This window comes from Phytophthora ramorum (assembly GCF_020800215.1).
Source record: "Phytophthora ramorum isolate Pr-102 chromosome Unknown Phyram_PR-102_s0007, whole genome shotgun sequence".
NCBI lineage: Eukaryota > Oomycota > Peronosporomycetes > Peronosporales > Peronosporaceae > Phytophthora > Phytophthora ramorum.
The window spans coordinates 671,916-689,611 of NW_027150653.1; the positions used below are offsets into that span (position 1 = coordinate 671,916).

A 17,696-nucleotide genomic window follows, 5' to 3' on the forward strand; every position below is an offset into this window, starting at 1 on the left:
GGCACAAGCGCAACCTGCATTATGGAAACAAAGAGCAATGACCGAAGTAACAAAAAGAAATGTAGGCAAAGCGAAACCCAAACGGAAACTCAAGTAAACAGAAGCCTAACTGAGTCAAGCCTCGTGGAGGAACAGGTAAGCGCAAAGTGACCAAGACAACGTCCGTAAGAACAGAGGTGGGGAGACCTTCCTTAGCATTGAGCGCGTTCACCTTCCAGCTTATACTAGACAATTAACGGCGGCGTCTACAGCCAATAATCGATAATACATGTATTACACTTTAAAGCAATATTGTCGTACAGCTGCTACTGTAACAGGTATATTCCGGAGCATACGCCAAGCTCAAACCTGCTCAATCGTGAAGCGCGGGAATACCAGGCGGCTTTCGAAAGAGCATGTGACGAATCGAAAGCAGGGGCTTGACCACGTACATCAGGGATCCGCAGTTCAAATACACTTCACTCACCGCATCCTGGTACGTTTGCCGAGCCTGTTCTATGCGAGCGTTTGCAAAACTTTGGGATGATTTTTCACTTTCTTCACACGGCTCCGGAGAAACCATCCGACCGCCTAGATTATCGCAAACGCGTCAGCAAGACGGCTAGCCACAGCTTCAAACACGTACGGCTCTTGTCCTTGTCGCGTGCTAGTTGAACAGCACTAGCACAGCTTTTGATGGCGACTTCGATGACACCACTTAAATTCCGCGATTGCAGGCCGTATTTGCGCGAAGTAGCTTTTCATTCATAGTTGTCAGATAATAGTGAGATATGGCACGGTTAACTGCGTGAAGGGGTTGCAAGGCTGCTTGACTGCATCAGCATTGAGTGAAGGAACGGATCCGGTCTCCGGTCTTCGTGTGCGTGGGGTTATCACGGCGACGTCATCCAGCAGTCCAGCATCAGTACCGGATGGTGATACGGGGTTTGGCTTTGGGAGTGGCGTGAAGTCCCTTGTTGCGCTCGTCCACAATACCACTTGCAGTCGATTCAAAAGCCGAATCCGGTGAAGCTTACATGAGTTGCTGCCAAACCGAATCAGACAGAGACAGCCATGTTTTCTGGAGACGGACGCCGCCTCGACCGTGGTGCCATTTGTTGTTCTGGGTGCACGGCTGGTCGCCCGTAAGTAATTGGTGCTTGGGTGCGTACATGCGGGCGTAGATAGATCCATTGGTTTCAGCATAATTCCAAAAACGCGCGGTGCACACGCATTTTTGTCTCCTATTTTTCGAATGAACTGGTTAACACTTGCACTCATGAGCATTGAAGTATAAGATCACCGAGGATGACAGACAGTTCCTACGTTCTTATCGATATAGAGGATAGCGGCGATAAGAAAGGGTTCAACGATTAAACTACTGGAGGTGTATTCCATACAAAAGTCAAACCAAATCTGACAGACACGAAAACATACTGAATTAAAGCGCAAATATGATCTCCTTCAGTACGCTTATTCGTTCGGGTTCAGAAAGTCGGCGATCTCTAATCGATCGACGAACAAGTCGGCGTGCTTCCACTACTTCGTGATGCTGTCTGCAGTCATCTCCTCCCACGCAGCACAAATCCGCTCCAATGCCTTGGATGGCGCAATGGTGTACTTCTCTGGCACATCGAACAGAACAATCTGTGTACGAGCTGCTACTGCTTGGGCCACGTGATGGCCCTTTGGTCAAAAGTCTGCAGGCAGTCCTGGTAATGTTCGGAGGTAGCATTTTGAATGTTAGGCTTGATACCAGAACTGCTGGTGTATTGTGCACAGGGGCGTTGTCTAAAAGCAACAGGATGCGTGTGCCGTTCCCTTGTTCAGGAAAGCTGGAGCTGCTGTGGTTGTGGCTGTGTGTGGTGGAGGGCTTGGACAGCGAAGCATAACGCATCGTGGTGACAGAAGTGTGCTCCAAGTTCTTAGTAGGGTACACGCAGTGCACGGTCTTGAAGCGAGTTCACCTCCACGGGGAAGACGCAGCAGCAAGTCCGTGTTGAGTGTCGTCGTTGAGTGGGCGCCGACCTGGGGGGCGGATGGAAATGTGGAGAGCGTCTACGAAATTGAATTTCGACGGACACGGTGCACTGAGCGGCTACAGAGACGTAGAGCCCCATAACCGAGTTATGTCGAGACTAGGATAAAATCGAGAAGACAAATAAAGCTTCTTTTTTTCTAGAGCCAACATGAGCAATTTGGATTTAATTTTGGTCATGCAGTAATCGAACGTGCCACTCGGTGGAGGCCTCGCCAATCTAAAACTACGCCACTACGGCGTCAGCCATCTAAAACCACGCCACCGGGGCTACGGCCATCTAAAGCCACGCCATTTACGGCTTCGGTTATCTCGAACCACGCCATTACGGCATAGGCTGTCAAAACCCACGCTGTGAAGGCTTCACAAGACTACAGAATGAAGAATGACCAGGATTGCTCGCTCCAGTAGTTCTAGTACAATATAAGGGCACCGGTATCTTGTGCTTTGCCGCGTTGTCAATGCAGCTCCTATGCGCTGTTTGATTTGGACTGTGTAGAATGTACCAATGTATGTTACGCATGAAAATGTGTATAGTCCCGACCTTATGTCATCTGCGACGACATTATCTCCATAATATTTTCTTTTTGCTCGCGGCCCTTCTCCAGTCGACACTATTCCCGATCAGTTCGGTACTTTTCCAACCCCAGCTGCTGTTGCGAGTGCAGCTGCACGTCCAACATCACTTGCCCGGTGATAATGAGGTTCGCGTCAATGATGAACTCCTTGTTGTATACCATACGAGTGAGCTTGCAGACGTACACAGACACGACATTGGTGATGATATACTCTGAACACGGGTGGCAATAGCGCGTCCACAGCGCGGCTTCATAGGCGAGCACTCGTACGTCAACTGCATGCTGTCGTCTGTGGATCACTGCGATCACTGCTTTTACTAGTTCTAAAACGAATATGCTTATCCAAATACGCTGTCGAGCCCTGGAAATCAAAGAAAACGGTTTCTTCAGCCTTCCACATCAATGCCCCACCAGCAATCGTTTGGTTTATTCTGCTCACTGAACTCTCGGGACAGATCCGCATATATGTGCTTGCACGCCTGTACTGTTAGACCGAGCAGTACCGCCAGATCTACTTTAGAGAAGGCCAAAAACGCCCCCCCCCCCCCCTTCCACGACCACGACTACAACCCGTGTTTTGACGTGAGGCCAGGTATAACAATAAAGTCCAGTAGGGGTAGAAAAAAGTAGCCTTCGTCAATGCCGTGAAGTGTTTTCCAAGTTTCACGGCGAGGTTGAAGGAACATGATAGACATGATACTGTGGTGTGGACTCCAGATCAATTGCGAAGGACGTGGATCCGGGCAGTCTTACGCGGCAGTATCCGGATTGCGGAGGAACTGACGTGTGATCCATGTTGTAGGATTACCGACGTGGATGATTGATATCGATTTGGGAGTGGTGACACACATATAGCGGGAACGGTGACGCCCCCAGATCAAGCGTCGGAAGATGGAGGATGCTGTGTAAGCTGACTATCAGGATCTGCCTCCACAGTAATATTGTCCTAAATCAGGATCTGGCTTTGATAGTGAAGTGGAGGCGGATCTCGGATCTCACCCGATATTGGAGCGTGGGATGATGAAGTATCGCAATCAGATGATTACGACAAGGTATCCGGCACAAATGACGACTGCAAGGATGGGGAGATAGCAGGGGGGACATAGAGTCGATCGTACGCGGTTATTTAGTTGATGGAAGGATGGGATCAAGAATGAGATATAACTTAACTATAAATCAGAACTGAATTTGCCCTGAACCACGAAAGGCACCACCTCCACCAGGAACTGAAACTACATTGGTCCTACAAGGTGTTGGCAAGACAAGGAGTAGCTAATTTAGTTGCTTGTGTAAGTCTGGATAATATATTGGCCAGATCTTACCTGCACTAGTGATCTACATTCAAGCGCAAACCCCAGATCCGACGGAGTTATTACTTGGCCTGAAGATATCTCGGTGTCTCAACCCCCAGGGCCCTGCTATCGGAAGCCACAAGTAACATGAAGGAAGGAGATCACCACAGACCCAAGGCAAACCCCGGCCCCGGATACACCACTACAACAACCAAGGCAAATCATACATCTACGGAGAAGGGATCACGTGTATTAAGAGACGCTACGAGTTACAAGACTACTCGACGTTTGCGTGAAGGTTCCCACGCATACGCCACCCGGCTGAAGATCTATCTAGATCCCTAAGCACGCTAGTTAACACACCGGGAATTCTGCGCACCACATGCGATCTCACTGAGTGCGAAGTGCACATTGCGTGTAGATCGACCCCCTCGGAGAGCAATTTCTGAAAGCTGTGCTCGGCGGTCCAGCGAGTGTTCCTTTGCATCCAGACATTCAGAAAAAAATGAGGTTATGTACGAGTCCTCGCGTGAAGTAGACATCGGTTAGTTTGGTGGTCCGTTCTCTCCCCGCCGCTATCACCGTCAGGGTCACTAGCCTTTTCTTAATGATCTCCAATGGGTCGTTATTCGACTGCACACATACATCCTCATACCCTTTGGCATCGTCCAATCACGACTCATTGTTAACGAGGTAACGACTGGAGCCGCTATTGTGGCGGAGCGGGATCGCGAAAATCGATGACGCGATCCGAGCTTGCCAGCGGTAGGCCCAGACTGCCGACTATCGGAGGGGGTACTCCGTTGATCAGGCGTGATCAGAAAACCTTGTAGTCACCTTGTGTACCCGACGGCGGGGCGGGTTACGCTCTTCCGGTGTTCACTGAAGATGTCAGTGGGTGACCAAGGCGGAGGTTGGAGCTGGACTGCTCCTTCCGGGGAATGGGTGGGTGACGGCCACGCGGGTATCCTTCACGCGGTCGTCGGTTGTTGGTGATCCGGTCTTGGGATAAGTCGATCACGTGGGGGGGGGGTCCTTGGGTGTGTGCTGTTGTAGCCCTTTCCGTTGCTTGCCGCCTCCTCTGGCGGGGTCTTGAGTTGAGATGAGAGTATGCGATCGCACCCTGGCCAAGCTATCCAGGTCTGCGTCGTGTCCTTGGTTGACTGGGCGGGTCCTTCGTCGGGTAGGCCAATGTAATTCCTTCACCGGAAAGTATGGACGCCACTTGTGTCTTGCAAGGCAAATCAGAATCTCTTAACGAAAAGTAAAGGTCCTAAAGATCTCTCCCTATCCTGCTCTCTCCCTATCCCGCCTTGATTGCACACCGTAGCTAGCTTGAACTTGGTCTGATGTACCAAGATCGCGGTACCGTGTCGAAAAGATTGGTCCATTGTACCCACAATAATCGTGAATACAGATCGTGGTCGAAATATTTGTCGCATGTCGATCTGGATCAGATTGCGTATCGAAATGATTGCTCAATATCGATCTTGATCAGGTCGGCATAAATGATTACGCCATACTCATCAGGTCGACATGTATCCACTTCGATCCGGAGGTGGATGTCTTCTGAACACAACCGGACATAACTGGACACCGCTATACACCACTGTACACCACTGGCCATATCTGGACACAGCCGCAATCTTTCCATCGCGATTCCTCCAAACGCGATCTCATGCCATCAGTCCCCTCCGAATCGCTCAATCTTTTCAACTGGCAAGTCGCTTCACCTCACTATCTATGATCGAATAGTCGTGCTCCATGTCAAACCCAGCGGATACTGCGAGCGTGAGATCAGCGTCGTGGCCGTCTTGAAATCTACTGCTCGAGTTCGGACAGGCAGCCCTCAGGTGTCCCAATTTCACGGCACGTGTATTATCTGCGATCCTCGCATCTGCGTACGTTTACGGCGTCTCCCCCTATGTGTTTGCTTCTTGCGCTCGCTTCCCAAGTGAGCGAGCTCTTCAGCTTGTTGTAGATGGTCCATCCGCACGCCATCGATCTTCGTCACCAGGACATTGCGCGTGCCGTTCGATGCGTATTGCATAATGCTGTCACCAGATACTAAGCGCCTCCACCCGAGGCTTCAGCCACAGTGACGAGGTGCAAAACGTGTTCCGACCCGAAATGTTTCGAGTCCTTTGCGATAGTGAATAGCTTGAGCAAGTGTGATGTGTGTTATGAACGACGCGAGCACCCACTCCATGTCATCTTGTAGTGCTGGCAGCTCTGCCGACCAGACATCCTGCTGTTTGTTGTAGTATCGTTCGGCCATACCCTGCAGGTAGTGTCCCAGCTGATCCACTTTGGCGTATTCTGGTCAGTGGAAACCGTATGAAGACTGCACCAGCATCACATGCCTCTCGAATTGACGTCCCCACTCCAGGAACTCAGACCGAGGCCCTCGTACAGTTCCTTTCCATCAAATGGATGGATCTTTTGGCGTACGTCCGGATACCGTAACCCTTCTTACGCTGTGTCCTTGGCTGCCCCCCCCCCCCATGCGCTGTTATAGGGATGTTGTCACTCGCATCGACAGCAGCAGTGCTCTTCTCTTCATATTCTTCGACCATTCTTGTTAGTGCACGAATCGGGGCAACGCTTGGCGTCGAAGCTTCACCACCGATGTCTGCAGCGCCATGGCTATCAGAGTTGGCTGTACTTGAATTCATAACATGTTAAATGGTGAAACAGGATCGTCCGCTCCGCACGGCGTGCACGGCCAACTCGGCGGTAAGATGCAAAAGAGAGAGTGAGATTAGCAGCGGTTCAGGCTGTGTTCTTTATCATGGAGGCACACAGACACACGAGGCATGTCCACATATTAGCTCCTCATGGGACGCACTTCACTAGATTTCCGCACAGGTGCGCGCACTTGCAACAAAAGCTCTAGGAGGCGTTGGCGGGTTTCAATTGTTTGGGATACATTAATCTGTAAAAAACCGTTTTTTCGCCTTTTTGTTTCGGCGGTATTACCACATGCTCCTAGCTCCGTACGAGGTTGCGGCGCGGCGCCGCCGCTCCCAGTGGCCCGAGAGCGTGCGCGAGGACCCGGAGGTGCAGGAATTAGACGAGGCGAATGGCGAGTGGGTCTTATGCCGCACGTGCGCGGCCCTGTACGACCGGTGAGCAGCGTTTCCCCACTGTGCAGTCCCCCCCCCCGATGCCTCATTTCCCGCTGTTTTCCACGCTGCAGGACGCGCAGAGGCCGCAAACCCAACGATCCCAAGGGCTTCAAGGTCAAAATGAACGGCAAATTCCAGACGGCGGCCTGGGCCATGCACAAGAGCCGTGTGGTGGCCCATCGAGGGGCCTCCGACATGGTTACAGACTCACCAGAGGAGGAGAACCGTCGACAAGAGATTGAGGTGGAGATGGAGGCGCGACGCAGCGTTGCCAAGAAGAGGAGAGTTACTAATAGAGCAGAGCAGCTGCTGGCGCAGGACGCAGCGGACGTCAAGTTGATCCACTTGCCCAGGACGGGCTGGCGCTGTCCGGGTGTCGTGCCGGACGTTTTCTATCGAGAGAATGCGGAGCTGGTCCATGCCTTTGCCAAGTACCATGTCGGTGGTTATCGGGTGAATGTGGTGAGGGATCTACGCTCGGACAAGTGAGTGCTGGGAGCTTGGAGAAGAGTTTTTTCTGATGGTTTTGTTAACAGGGTGATGCTGTTTTCTCATGACTGTGAGAACCAAGTTGTTCATCGAGAGCGACCAGGACAATCGGATTCGTGCGAGAGCTGCTATTCTGTGTGGCTGCATAACAAGAGTTTCAAGAGGATTCTGAAGAAGATGGATCGATATGCACTCGTGGAAGATATCCTGCGGCATTCGTGGAGGTACTGCACGTTTGCTCACTGCTGGTTCGGTAAGGATTCTACTGTAGATTTACGCAATTTTGTGTTTACCTTCGCAGCATGTCAACCGAGGAGCTGTCGGTTCTGTCCAAGTTCAAGCACTCCAGCGATATGAATCTGAATCTCGAAGGACGAAAACTGAAACAAGCTGCGATGGTTGCTGTCCAGCACTTCAACGGATCAGCTAAAACCCTCTTGATACGAAGTGGGTCTAATCGACCGAGTGGGGGTTCAACTCGAAGCGAACGCTTTGAGCGAGCTCAGCAGCCACTCTCAATGGAGGTGATGCTGCAACTCCAATCGTTTGATTCATCCATGCATGAGGAAGGAGCCAACGCGGCCTCCGAGTCGTTGCAGCAGCATGGTGGCAACATGCAACAACCCACGTCTCCCAATGGCTACCTAATCCAGCAAGGCACTCCGGCTACACAAGTAGATGAGCGAATTCCTGAGTCGAGAGATCAATAGAGCCTCAATTCGTGCTTGGGCCCACCACCGAGTGCATTCGCCGGCGTCGGATTCGAGATAAGACAATTAGAATCATGTCGAGTGAAAACGCTCGCATATTCCTGAATGTGGCTGCCAATTTCATTTATAGTGAAAGGGCCGGTGACAAGACTTCGAGTACGGTGGTGACATGCCAAAATTGGCTCCCGACCGACTGAGCCAGTAGCGCGAGCTCGTTGAACGATGGCTTGCGGCTTAGTCTAGAGATCCTTGTTGCAGAGCACACTCAAAAATAAGCACCGTCGGGCACCCGTGGGTGAAACCAAGCTTTAGCTGAGACTCACCCCAGACCGACCCCACAATGACAGTTTTCATCGCGCTGCTGGTTTTCGTGGCGGTGGCAGCGGTCAGTTTTGCAGTCAGGGGTTGGCTGAGCGGACGGCTCAAAGACAACACAAAGAAACAGGATGATGTGCAAGCCGACGGCGTTGAGATTGTTGTCCAGAAACCTGCGTATGAACGTCGGCTCAAGCTGGCACTACCGGACCTCTCGTACGTCCAGATTCGCTCTCCGGTTGGTCCCATGAAGTCGTCAATTCGAAGTGCGCTGAAGGAGCTACGATCTCGGCAGATGGTTCAAAATCTCTGCAGCAGATTTGAGACTCGCGTGAAAGTGAACGAGTCCGAGGACAGCGTCAAGAAGGCCGGCAAGAAGACGTCCGAGACGAGAGGTCGTCGACGAGATGCCAGCGTCGCCCCTGTGCTGTCGACTAGCGGGTTGGCGAGCGGACTGGCCAGAGAGGCCGAGATCACCGAGAATGCCCGGTCAAACAACCTCAACAAATTCCTTCGCAGTTACGCGTCGAACCTGGACAACGCCATCTCCGCCGAGCGTCGCGTCGTCATGAGCACTGACGCCATCTCCGCCGAGCGAAGTATAGTCATGAGCACCGATGCCGAAGATGACGTCGAACAGCCTCTGCTTGCCGACACGGAGGAGATCGCCTTGCCACCCAGCGAGACGATTGTGGACAACGAGGACGCCAGCATGGAACTCGGTAAGGATGCGTCTGTCTTAGCTGAAGCTTGTTGGTCTATTGCTCACCTTCTTTGCTTTGACAGAACTGGACCTGCACACGCTGCAGCTGGAGTCGGAGTACTCGAACCAAGTTGACTCACCCGCGACGGCAGAGAGCGAGGAGGACCTTTCCGTCCTCGTCGAGGCAACGGACTGCGATCCACTCCTCGATGAGAGCTTCGGCGAGTCGGACGAAGGCAACAACAACGTCCGCAGCAGTGTCGACACCAGCTCCAGACTGTCAGAGGCTTTCACGCAGGCCGACATGGACGACGAGAGCGCCAAACAGGCCGCTCCGGAAACCGCGCGGCGCAACGACAGCAAACCCGAGCTCTGCATTCCTCCAGCACTGACGCGCTTCAAGCAGCAAGTCCCGTCCAACGGCCGTCGCGCACGCTCCATCGCCACGCTCAACATCTAAGCGATTGACACTTCAACATGGTGTACCACACACTATTTACTTATTTTCAGCGAATCAGACTGCAGCAAACTCAATAATAAACTCCCGCCAAAAATACGGCCGCCAAAATAATTTTTCCCGCCGGTATAAAAATTAACTGGCGAACGCTCGGCCTGCAGGATGGTAGACGCCGAGGTGCAGACCGACGCCCCCATGCCGGTACGTCCTAGACCATCGGTCCTGCTCTAATAACCCTATTTTTTAACGATGTATGCGTCGGTATCAGGCCGCAGTGGTGGGCGTGGAGCAGGATTTGCTGATGGGTGTGCGTGTACGCAAGAGCTTCGGCTCGCACGCCTTCTGGGGGACGGTCGTGGGCTGCTACTGGGTCTCGGGCGGCCTGTTCTACAAGGTGAGCTTCGACGACGGTGACGTGGACATTTTCTCGGCCGATGAGGTCCTGCAGGACGCGCAGCAGGCCAAGACGCACGCCAAGGAGAACGCCAAGGAGAACGCGCAAAAGGACCCTGCGTCCAGTGAGACGCCGGTGGACGAGTATCTCACGACTATGCGCCATCACAGCCTGAAGCGCAAGAGGGACGAGCCGGTGGACACTTCCGTGCGCAGCGTCCGCCGCGTGCAGCTCTGGGGCCAGCGGCTCTACGCGTCCATCTACACGAACGAGCAGAACGAGACGTTCATCAAGGAGCTCATCAAGACGGACAGCGGTCAGATGGGCGAGATGGAGGCCACAGGACAGGTGAAGGTGGGGGACATGATCCTGGCCGTGAACCAGAAGAGGGTCTTGGGCTTAGAGAGCAAGGACGTGGCCGAGCTCATCAAGAAACCCCAACGACCCATTGTGTTGACGTTATACAGGCCGCAACATTCGCAGTTGCCCGTGCAGCAGCAACAGGCAGGACAGGCTTCAGCTCCGGCTCCTGAACAGGCTCAGGGAGCGGCGACGACGCAACCTGCTGCTGTGGTTACGCAACCGCAGGCGCAGCAACAAGCTCCTGCTTCAGCGCCGATGCGTGTTTTGCCCGCGTCTTTTGTCGCACCGCAGCGTGCGTTCGCGCAGCCAGCTTCGATGGGTCCCGGGTTAGCTCAATCGTGGACTCAGCCGATGAATACTCACGGCATGACGAACAGGGAGTTACTCAGGCAAAGATTAATCCAGGCTGCTGCAGCACGGCAACCAGGCTACTTCCCGATGACTGGTGTATTTGCGCCTGCAAACCGTGGTGTGCCGACAGCACAGAGAGGTGGGTTAACGGACCAGCAGATGCAGAGAATTGTCGACGCTGCTGCGATGCGCCTCCATGCGTCTGCTGGTCAGTCAGTGAGACCGATGCACCAGTCACAGTCGTCTGCGCAGGCGCCTCAGTACAACATGGGACGATATCAGCCGCAACGCTCAGGCTTGGCACTATATGAGCAAGCGCTACAAATGCAGAGAACAAGTTATGGACCGGATGGACATGCTAGCCAGCAACCACCGTTCACCTTGCGACCTGCACAGGCAATGTCGAAAGGAGCGCATGCGAGTAGGTTGCCAACCGTATCACCGGCCGAACCGGGTCAGAGGACTGAGCCACCACAGCCTAGGAGGGACCAGCAAAATATCTCAAGTTCTAGGCAAAATTACACCCAGGGCCCTACAAGCGATTGGAGTTCTGCTGACAACACTCCGCGTGAAGATCCGCCGGTGTCTTCAACAGATAATGCGGACGCTGAGGCAATTGCAGCACTAGCCGAGAAAGACCCAGCAGCGGCCGCGAGCGCGATGGCCACGTCGTTTTTGTCGCCGCAAGCGTGCCCAGATTCCAAAGCAGGCGCGGCTTCAACGGCCGAGTCTTCTCTGTCCATGTCGTTCCTGTCACCAAATGATTTCAACGAGGAGTCGAGGATGCCACCACGCCGCGATCTCTCCGCTGGGAGTGCAAAGAGCACGCCCAGTCCAGTCAAGTCGAACGTCAGCCTCACGACCGTAGTGGTTCATCGGCAGCGGCTGTACCTCACTTTAGGCGTGCAGGGCGCCTTGATCGCAGTCACGTCCTTCGTGTCAGACGAAACTGGCCAGCGTGGCGAGGTCGAAGCGAGCGGCAGGGTGTTCCTCGGCGATGTATTAGTGCGTATCAACGATACGTACATTAGCCCAGGGATGACGCCGGGTAATGTGGCGGGGATTGTCAACTCCTCATCACGGCCCATAACGCTGTGGTTCGAGCGCGCATCCTGGGACGTTCTGACTGGTATTTAGAGGCGAAACATGAGTGGCGATTTAACAGGATTAGCCGCTTAGACCTGTGAGAACGCAACTCCTGCTGCTCATTCATTGCTTAACGCTGCTGCTGTGCTCTCGTGATCCTACTGCTTACTTCGTGCATTCCTTTTCCTTGTGGCCGCTAACCAGTGCCAGATCGGTCCTTAGAAGACGTTGTCGTACTTTTCCATGGCTCCAGACACGGCGTCGACGACCCTGACTTCGTTCATGACGTAGACCGAGCGGAACCCGCCCGACTCGTCGAAGCGCTGGATCGTGCGCAGACGTCGCGAGCTGTCGATGCCTGTGATTGTCTCCACCATGAGCGGGCGGCCTGCAAAAAAGCACGTGCAACACAAAAACTTCAGTCCACAGCTCAACAAAAATCACCCACCAGCACAACAACATGCCGCACCTGAACGCTTGGACGTGGCCGTGACAATAATCACGTTCGTGCCGAGCTCCTGCATGGTAATGTCCGAGCCCCTTAGCGACGGGTCGTCCGTCTCGATCTTGAGGATGCCGTCCGACACGGGCTTGATCCACATGTGCTGCATTGACGTGAGGCCGCTCATGGTCGTCCTGGACTGGCGCTGGCTCCACACGCCTTCGTCGTCGCGGAACACCAGGTCGTTCGAGCACACCTGGCTGCCCTCGTCCTGCTCGGGGATCGTGGCCAGCTCTCCGTTCCAGCGGCCTTCCATGCTGGGCAGCACGTGGAAGCTGCAGCCGTTGACGCGCACCGAGAGCTGGTTGAAAAAGGCGCGGCCCTTGGTCGCCTGCTTGGGCGTGAAGTGGGCCGACGCGCCGCCATTAGGCGAGCGCGAGATGATACTCTTGTCCATGCCCAGGCGGTGCACGGTGCCGTCCGCGCCGGCGGCCCAGATGTTGTCCTGCTTGAGCATCTGCATGGCCGCGTCCTCGTGCTTCCTGCGGCTCTTGATGCTCTCGGCCAGCAGCTTGTAGTTGAGCGGGTGAAAGGGCTGGTGGGCCGCCTCGATGTGCACCAGCACGTCTCCGTCCGTGATGCCCAGCTCGGCCAGCGTCTTCTCATCCGGCAGCTCCTTGCCCTTGTGCAGCAGCAAGATGAAGTTGGGGTGGCCCGCCTGCTCGCCGCTCTCCTGGTACGCGGCCTTGACGCCGGCCACGCTCTCGGACGGAGACGTATCCAGCGTGAACGCACTGGCCTCGCTCTTGATCGTCACCTTGATCGTCTCCGTGGCGGCGGTGGTGGAAGCGCTGGGGATCGATGCCATCTTTGTCGTGTGTGTGTGTGTGTCTTTTGGCTCGCAAATTTCCGACTGTGAAAAAAAGCTTCAAGCCCGTTTTAGAGCGCTCGAACTCACAATTTAACAATGAAATTAGCGAACGCCATCTCGATACAAAGATGGTTTATGTTTGGTGGAAACCACGGTTTTAGCAGTATAGTGAGTCCGAGTCTAACAATCTTAAAAAGCAACAGAAAGGTCTAAAAAAGTAGCTTCTAGTACATTCTAAAAGTAGCTTCTAGTACATTCTAAAAATAGATTCTAGAACAATCTAAAAGTAGGTTCTAGAACAATCTAAAAGTAACTGAATCGTAAAGTTTATCACAAAGTTCGTTTTTTAATGGATACATTCGTCAGTAAAAAGTAATAAAATACAAAAAAGTTTGCCGAACCTGTGCAAATATATAAACCACATGGCATATTGTTTCAGAGGTTTTGGCAAAAACAAATTGAAAAACCTGGGACAAATGGCGAAAAACGAAAACAACCCCTGGGTTTTGCATCGGGGGAAACAAAACACCCAGGTTTTTAATCGCGGAGTTTGGCAAACCTGTGAAAATGTATAGGTTGCATGGCATATTGTTTTAGAGGTCTTGGCAAACAAGTTTTGAAAAAACCGTGGGACAAACGCGGGAGGTAAAACAACCCAGATTTGGCAAAAAACCATGGGACAAATGCGAAGAACGAAAAACCCATGTGTTTTTCATCGGGGGAACTCATTAGGGCTAGGTGGCGAGAGCATCGTGGTTCTGCCCAAATATTATTTTGGCTGCTGTTTAAATGGCTGGGAAAGTCGCAAAGTGGGCAACTTTCCGAGCCATTATTATTTCAAGCAACTTTAGTCGGTGTCAATACACGCGGAGGAAATTTTTGCCCCGTCTGGCAATAGTTACCAGGTACACTAACTATTGCCACACACTACCTTACTTTACGTACGCCACACCAGCCAGGTGTTGGCGTGTCAATACACGCGGAGGATTTTTTGCCCACTTTCGGATTTTGCTGTATTAATTGGCTCGGAAATTTCAAAGTGGGCAACTTATCCTCGACTCGAGGATAAGTTGCCCACTTTGCGACGTTCCGAGCCATTCAAACAGCAGCGTCGAGGATCGGCCTTTCCGAGCCATTATTATTTCAGCAACTTGGAGGTCATTTGTTTTTTTCCTTTATTATAAGCTTTGGAGAGGCTGTGGTTCTCGTACAGTTAATATATAAAATAACACGTTCCGTTTTTCCTAGCACGTCAAATTTTCTGGAAAAGATGTCTGAGACGCGAGAACTGCACGACGCGCACCAGGAGAATGTGGTCCCTCCTCCACCCGGAGAAATGCCACTTGCCATGCACCACAGACTCCCGATAGAAACTCATCCCCACCACCCCCAGTACTTCACCGCGCTCGCAACTGAGTCCCCTCGGCCAGTCCCGGGTGTACCGGAAAACATCGCTCTCGCCACCGTTCGGATGTACACTGCTTCGCGACGCGTCATGCCGAATGCCTACAGAACGCGAAGTACGTTGTCCAAGAAACACCGTCCGCGACTAACCCCATCAGAGAAGTCCCAGATTCGCATGCGATACCAGAATGGGGAGAAAATTACCCAGCTGCATCAAAGCACGGGACACGCCCGCAGCACGATCGACGCCATCGTCCACGCCAAGCCCAAACAAGACGAGTCCAAGTCAGGTAAACCCTATCGGTGGACCCCCATGCGTTTCGTGGTGGAAATGCTGAAACGAGGTCTTAGCGTCACGCAAACCCAATCGCTCAAGGACATCGCAGGGATAGTGGGGGTCGACCGTCGAGTATTTGGCCGCATGGAGCAGGACATATTGGGTAGACTACAAACTGCAGTTGTAGACTACTGGTTTTCTCGCGACCAAGCTGCACCTCAGAAGCTCATTGATTTGCTCGACGGCGCAGAGACCTCAGTATAGATATTGCTATGTTTATTTTGACGCATCCGGAACTGACCGACGCTATCATCCGGGCCTCCCAGCGTGTCACGGTTCGTTGTGCTGTTTTCCGGAGGTTGAAGCAACTCAAAACACGGGGCGAGGCAGGTGGCGATCCTGCTGGAACTTGTAGCCTAGTGTATTGGCAGCTTGTGATGTAACTAGCAAATTGAAGAGTGAGAGATTTGGACAGTCGTCACCATCCATCCTTCTCAATGAAAGTATGAAGCCTTCATGCTGATGGCAGCATGAAAGGGAACATGTAAGGCAACCCGCGATTCCACTTGGATCACTGGCGGCCTGTTCTACAAGATCCATGAAAGTTTGGTCAGAGCCAGATGTCTGGCTCTGCCATCGCCAAGGAAGCACGCTGACCTTGATGCACCAGGACCAGGCGTAGCTCCTTCTGTGATTGACCTGGTTGCATCAAGTCGCACACTGTCTATTGGTCAAGTCTTGAAGCTCACGTCTGGCGGCGGAAGCTGGCTTGATCCAGAATCCACCACATTCGTGTTCTCGTTGATCGGGCACAAGTCACCGAGAAAAGCTCAGCAATGATAAAAAAACTGGTTGAAAACGGGGTCAACGTATATATCACGCAGGCCCCAGACTCATGCACTGGAAGGTAGCGATTATCGATGGAACCGTGTTGACGATGGGAAGCTGCAATTGGAGTGGGGGGGGGGGGGGATGACGATGAATTGGGAACATACTGTTGTATTGCGTGGTCCTATTGTTGGAGCACACGCCGTTGAGTTTGACGAACACATGTGGTCTTTTGCCGTGCAAAACAACTGGAAAGTTGAGATAGTTAGCCGCGGTAATGTTCATCTGTAGCGCCAGGCGATGGTGAGTTTTAGCCGTGCAGCAGCGGTTACTCCGGACCGGGAACAAGAAGGACATTAAAGCCGTCAGCGAGGAGCACGGCTGGAATCGACGAACGGTCGCGCACTACTATGCCATGTACGAGCGGGGGGAGAGCCTGCAGCCAAGGTGTGGCATTGTGGTGCCGATCGAGCATTGTGAAGGCGCTTGAAGCCGGCTGCGTCGTTCGCATGATTGTCGACGAGCGAAGCGCGCTCCAGACCAAAAACATGGCTTGGCTACACAAGTTCAAAGACGCGGGGATCCCGGTCAAGACTGGGCGCGTGCCCACCTTTATGGTCCACTACAAGTACACCATCGTCAACAACGAGTTCATTTTAGAAGGCACGGGCAACTACAGCGAGACCGCGTTCGATGGAGCTCGCCATGCAGAGACGTTTCTGACGACCACGGATCAGACGCAAGTTGATTCGACCAACCGCGAGTTCGAGCAGCTTTGGCATGAAGGACGGGTGCTTCAATGGGCCTCGAGGCGTTCTGCTTGCGTCATGTACTTGAGGGAGGACGAGGACGAAGACGAATCAAAGTACCCATCGGGAGAGCAGGACGAAGACGAGGACGCAACGATGTGCTACTCGATTGAGAGAGGAGGACGACGACAACGAAGAAGAAACGAAAATGAACCCCCCGGGAGAGCAGGACGAAGACGAGAACGTTGTTCATGTGTAGGATGTGGCTGAACGTGCGCGCCAGTGTTCAGCAGATGCCCATGAGCGAAGTCAACGAAGGCATTGCTATGATGCGTGAGGGCCGTGGTGACGGTTTATACTAGGGACTCAAAGTACACGCCGGGCTCGCAAAACGAAGGCGCTTATGAGCAAGCTCAAGCCGAGCATCTACAGCAACCCCCGCTCGCGCAAGATGTCGTTCCAGCCTGCCCACGCGATTCAGTATGGACTAGCAATCGCGATGAGAGGTACTCATGGTCTTGTCTGCCAATGTTGCCGGAACTTGGGAAGAGAGGAAGCAGCGATCCTAAGTGCGATTTCCGAGAAGTACGTCAGCCGCTCATTATTACCAATAAGACCGCTTTCCTGGCTGACCATGTTCGCCTCGCGCACGACGACTTTGCTGCGACGCACCGCCTTGACGGCCACCCGCCGTCCAGCGCGCACGCTTCCTGCTGTGCGTGGTCTCCGCGCCTCTCTCTCTATTGCACCCAGTGGCCGCCGCTTCTCGCAGGTGACGTTCACGTTCGTGGACGGCGAGGGCGAGCATACATCTGTGACGGCCGACGAGGGCCAGTCACTGCTGGACGTGGCCCACGAGAACGACGTGGAGCTGGAGGGCGCGTGCGGAGGAGAACTAGCCTGCTCTACCTGCCACCTGGTGTTCGAGAAGCGCATCTTCGACGACCTGCCGGAGATCAGTGAGGAAGAGGAGGACATGCTGGACCTGGCCTGGGGGCTCACAGACACGTGCGTAGAGCGGTAGAACGGTTCTACTTCATATGGTAGAGTGGTGCACTAATGGTTCTATTGGTGCTATAGGTCGAGGTTGGGCTGCCAGATTCAGGTGACCAAGGAGATGGAGGGCATGACGGTGCGGATCCCCGACGAGGCCGACAACCTCATGTAGGCCAGAAGACACGTGACAATATAGACGAGAGGTAGAACGAGACTACTTGCTGATGTTTTTTTTTTCTCCTACAG

The 17,696-nt window shown here is 53.3% G+C and overlaps 5 protein-coding genes across 5 annotated transcripts; 4 read left to right on the plus strand and 1 right to left on the minus strand.

The window, feature by feature from the left end:
- Positions 1 to 6,869: 6,869 nt before the first annotated feature.
- KRP23_8227 (uncharacterized protein) lies at positions 6,870 to 8,214 on the plus strand (the record flags this gene model as incomplete). Its single annotated transcript, XM_067893642.1, has 4 exons — positions 6,870 to 7,015; positions 7,087 to 7,500; positions 7,552 to 7,728; positions 7,806 to 8,214. 4 exons carry the CDS (start codon positions 6,870 to 6,872, stop codon positions 8,212 to 8,214), a joined length of 1,146 nt encoding a protein of 381 aa, XP_067743152.1.
- Positions 8,215 to 8,554: 340 nt separating this feature from the next.
- KRP23_8228 (uncharacterized protein) lies at positions 8,555 to 9,692 on the plus strand (the record flags this gene model as incomplete). The annotated part of the gene is made up of 2 exons (XM_067893643.1): positions 8,555 to 9,251; positions 9,316 to 9,692. The coding sequence occupies 2 exons, from the start codon at positions 8,555 to 8,557 to the stop codon at positions 9,690 to 9,692; spliced, it is 1,074 nt and encodes a 357-aa protein (XP_067743153.1).
- Positions 9,693 to 9,851: 159 nt separating this feature from the next.
- On the plus strand, positions 9,852 to 11,934 carry KRP23_8229 (uncharacterized protein; the record flags this gene model as incomplete). The annotated part of the gene is made up of 2 exons (XM_067893644.1): positions 9,852 to 9,890; positions 9,958 to 11,934. The coding sequence occupies 2 exons, from the start codon at positions 9,852 to 9,854 to the stop codon at positions 11,932 to 11,934; spliced, it is 2,016 nt and encodes a 671-aa protein (XP_067743154.1).
- A 167-nt stretch (positions 11,935 to 12,101) lies between these two features.
- On the minus strand, positions 12,102 to 13,193 carry KRP23_8230 (uncharacterized protein; the record flags this gene model as incomplete). Its single annotated transcript, XM_067893646.1, has 2 exons — positions 12,102 to 12,271; positions 12,353 to 13,193. The coding sequence occupies 2 exons, from the start codon at positions 13,191 to 13,193 to the stop codon at positions 12,102 to 12,104; spliced, it is 1,011 nt and encodes a 336-aa protein (XP_067743155.1).
- Positions 13,194 to 17,088: 3,895 nt separating this feature from the next.
- KRP23_8231 (2Fe-2S ferredoxin) lies at positions 17,089 to 17,622 on the plus strand (the record flags this gene model as incomplete). The annotated part of the gene is made up of 2 exons (XM_067893647.1): positions 17,089 to 17,462; positions 17,535 to 17,622. 2 exons carry the CDS (start codon positions 17,089 to 17,091, stop codon positions 17,620 to 17,622), a joined length of 462 nt encoding a protein of 153 aa, XP_067743156.1.
- Positions 17,623 to 17,696: the final 74 nt, after the last annotated feature.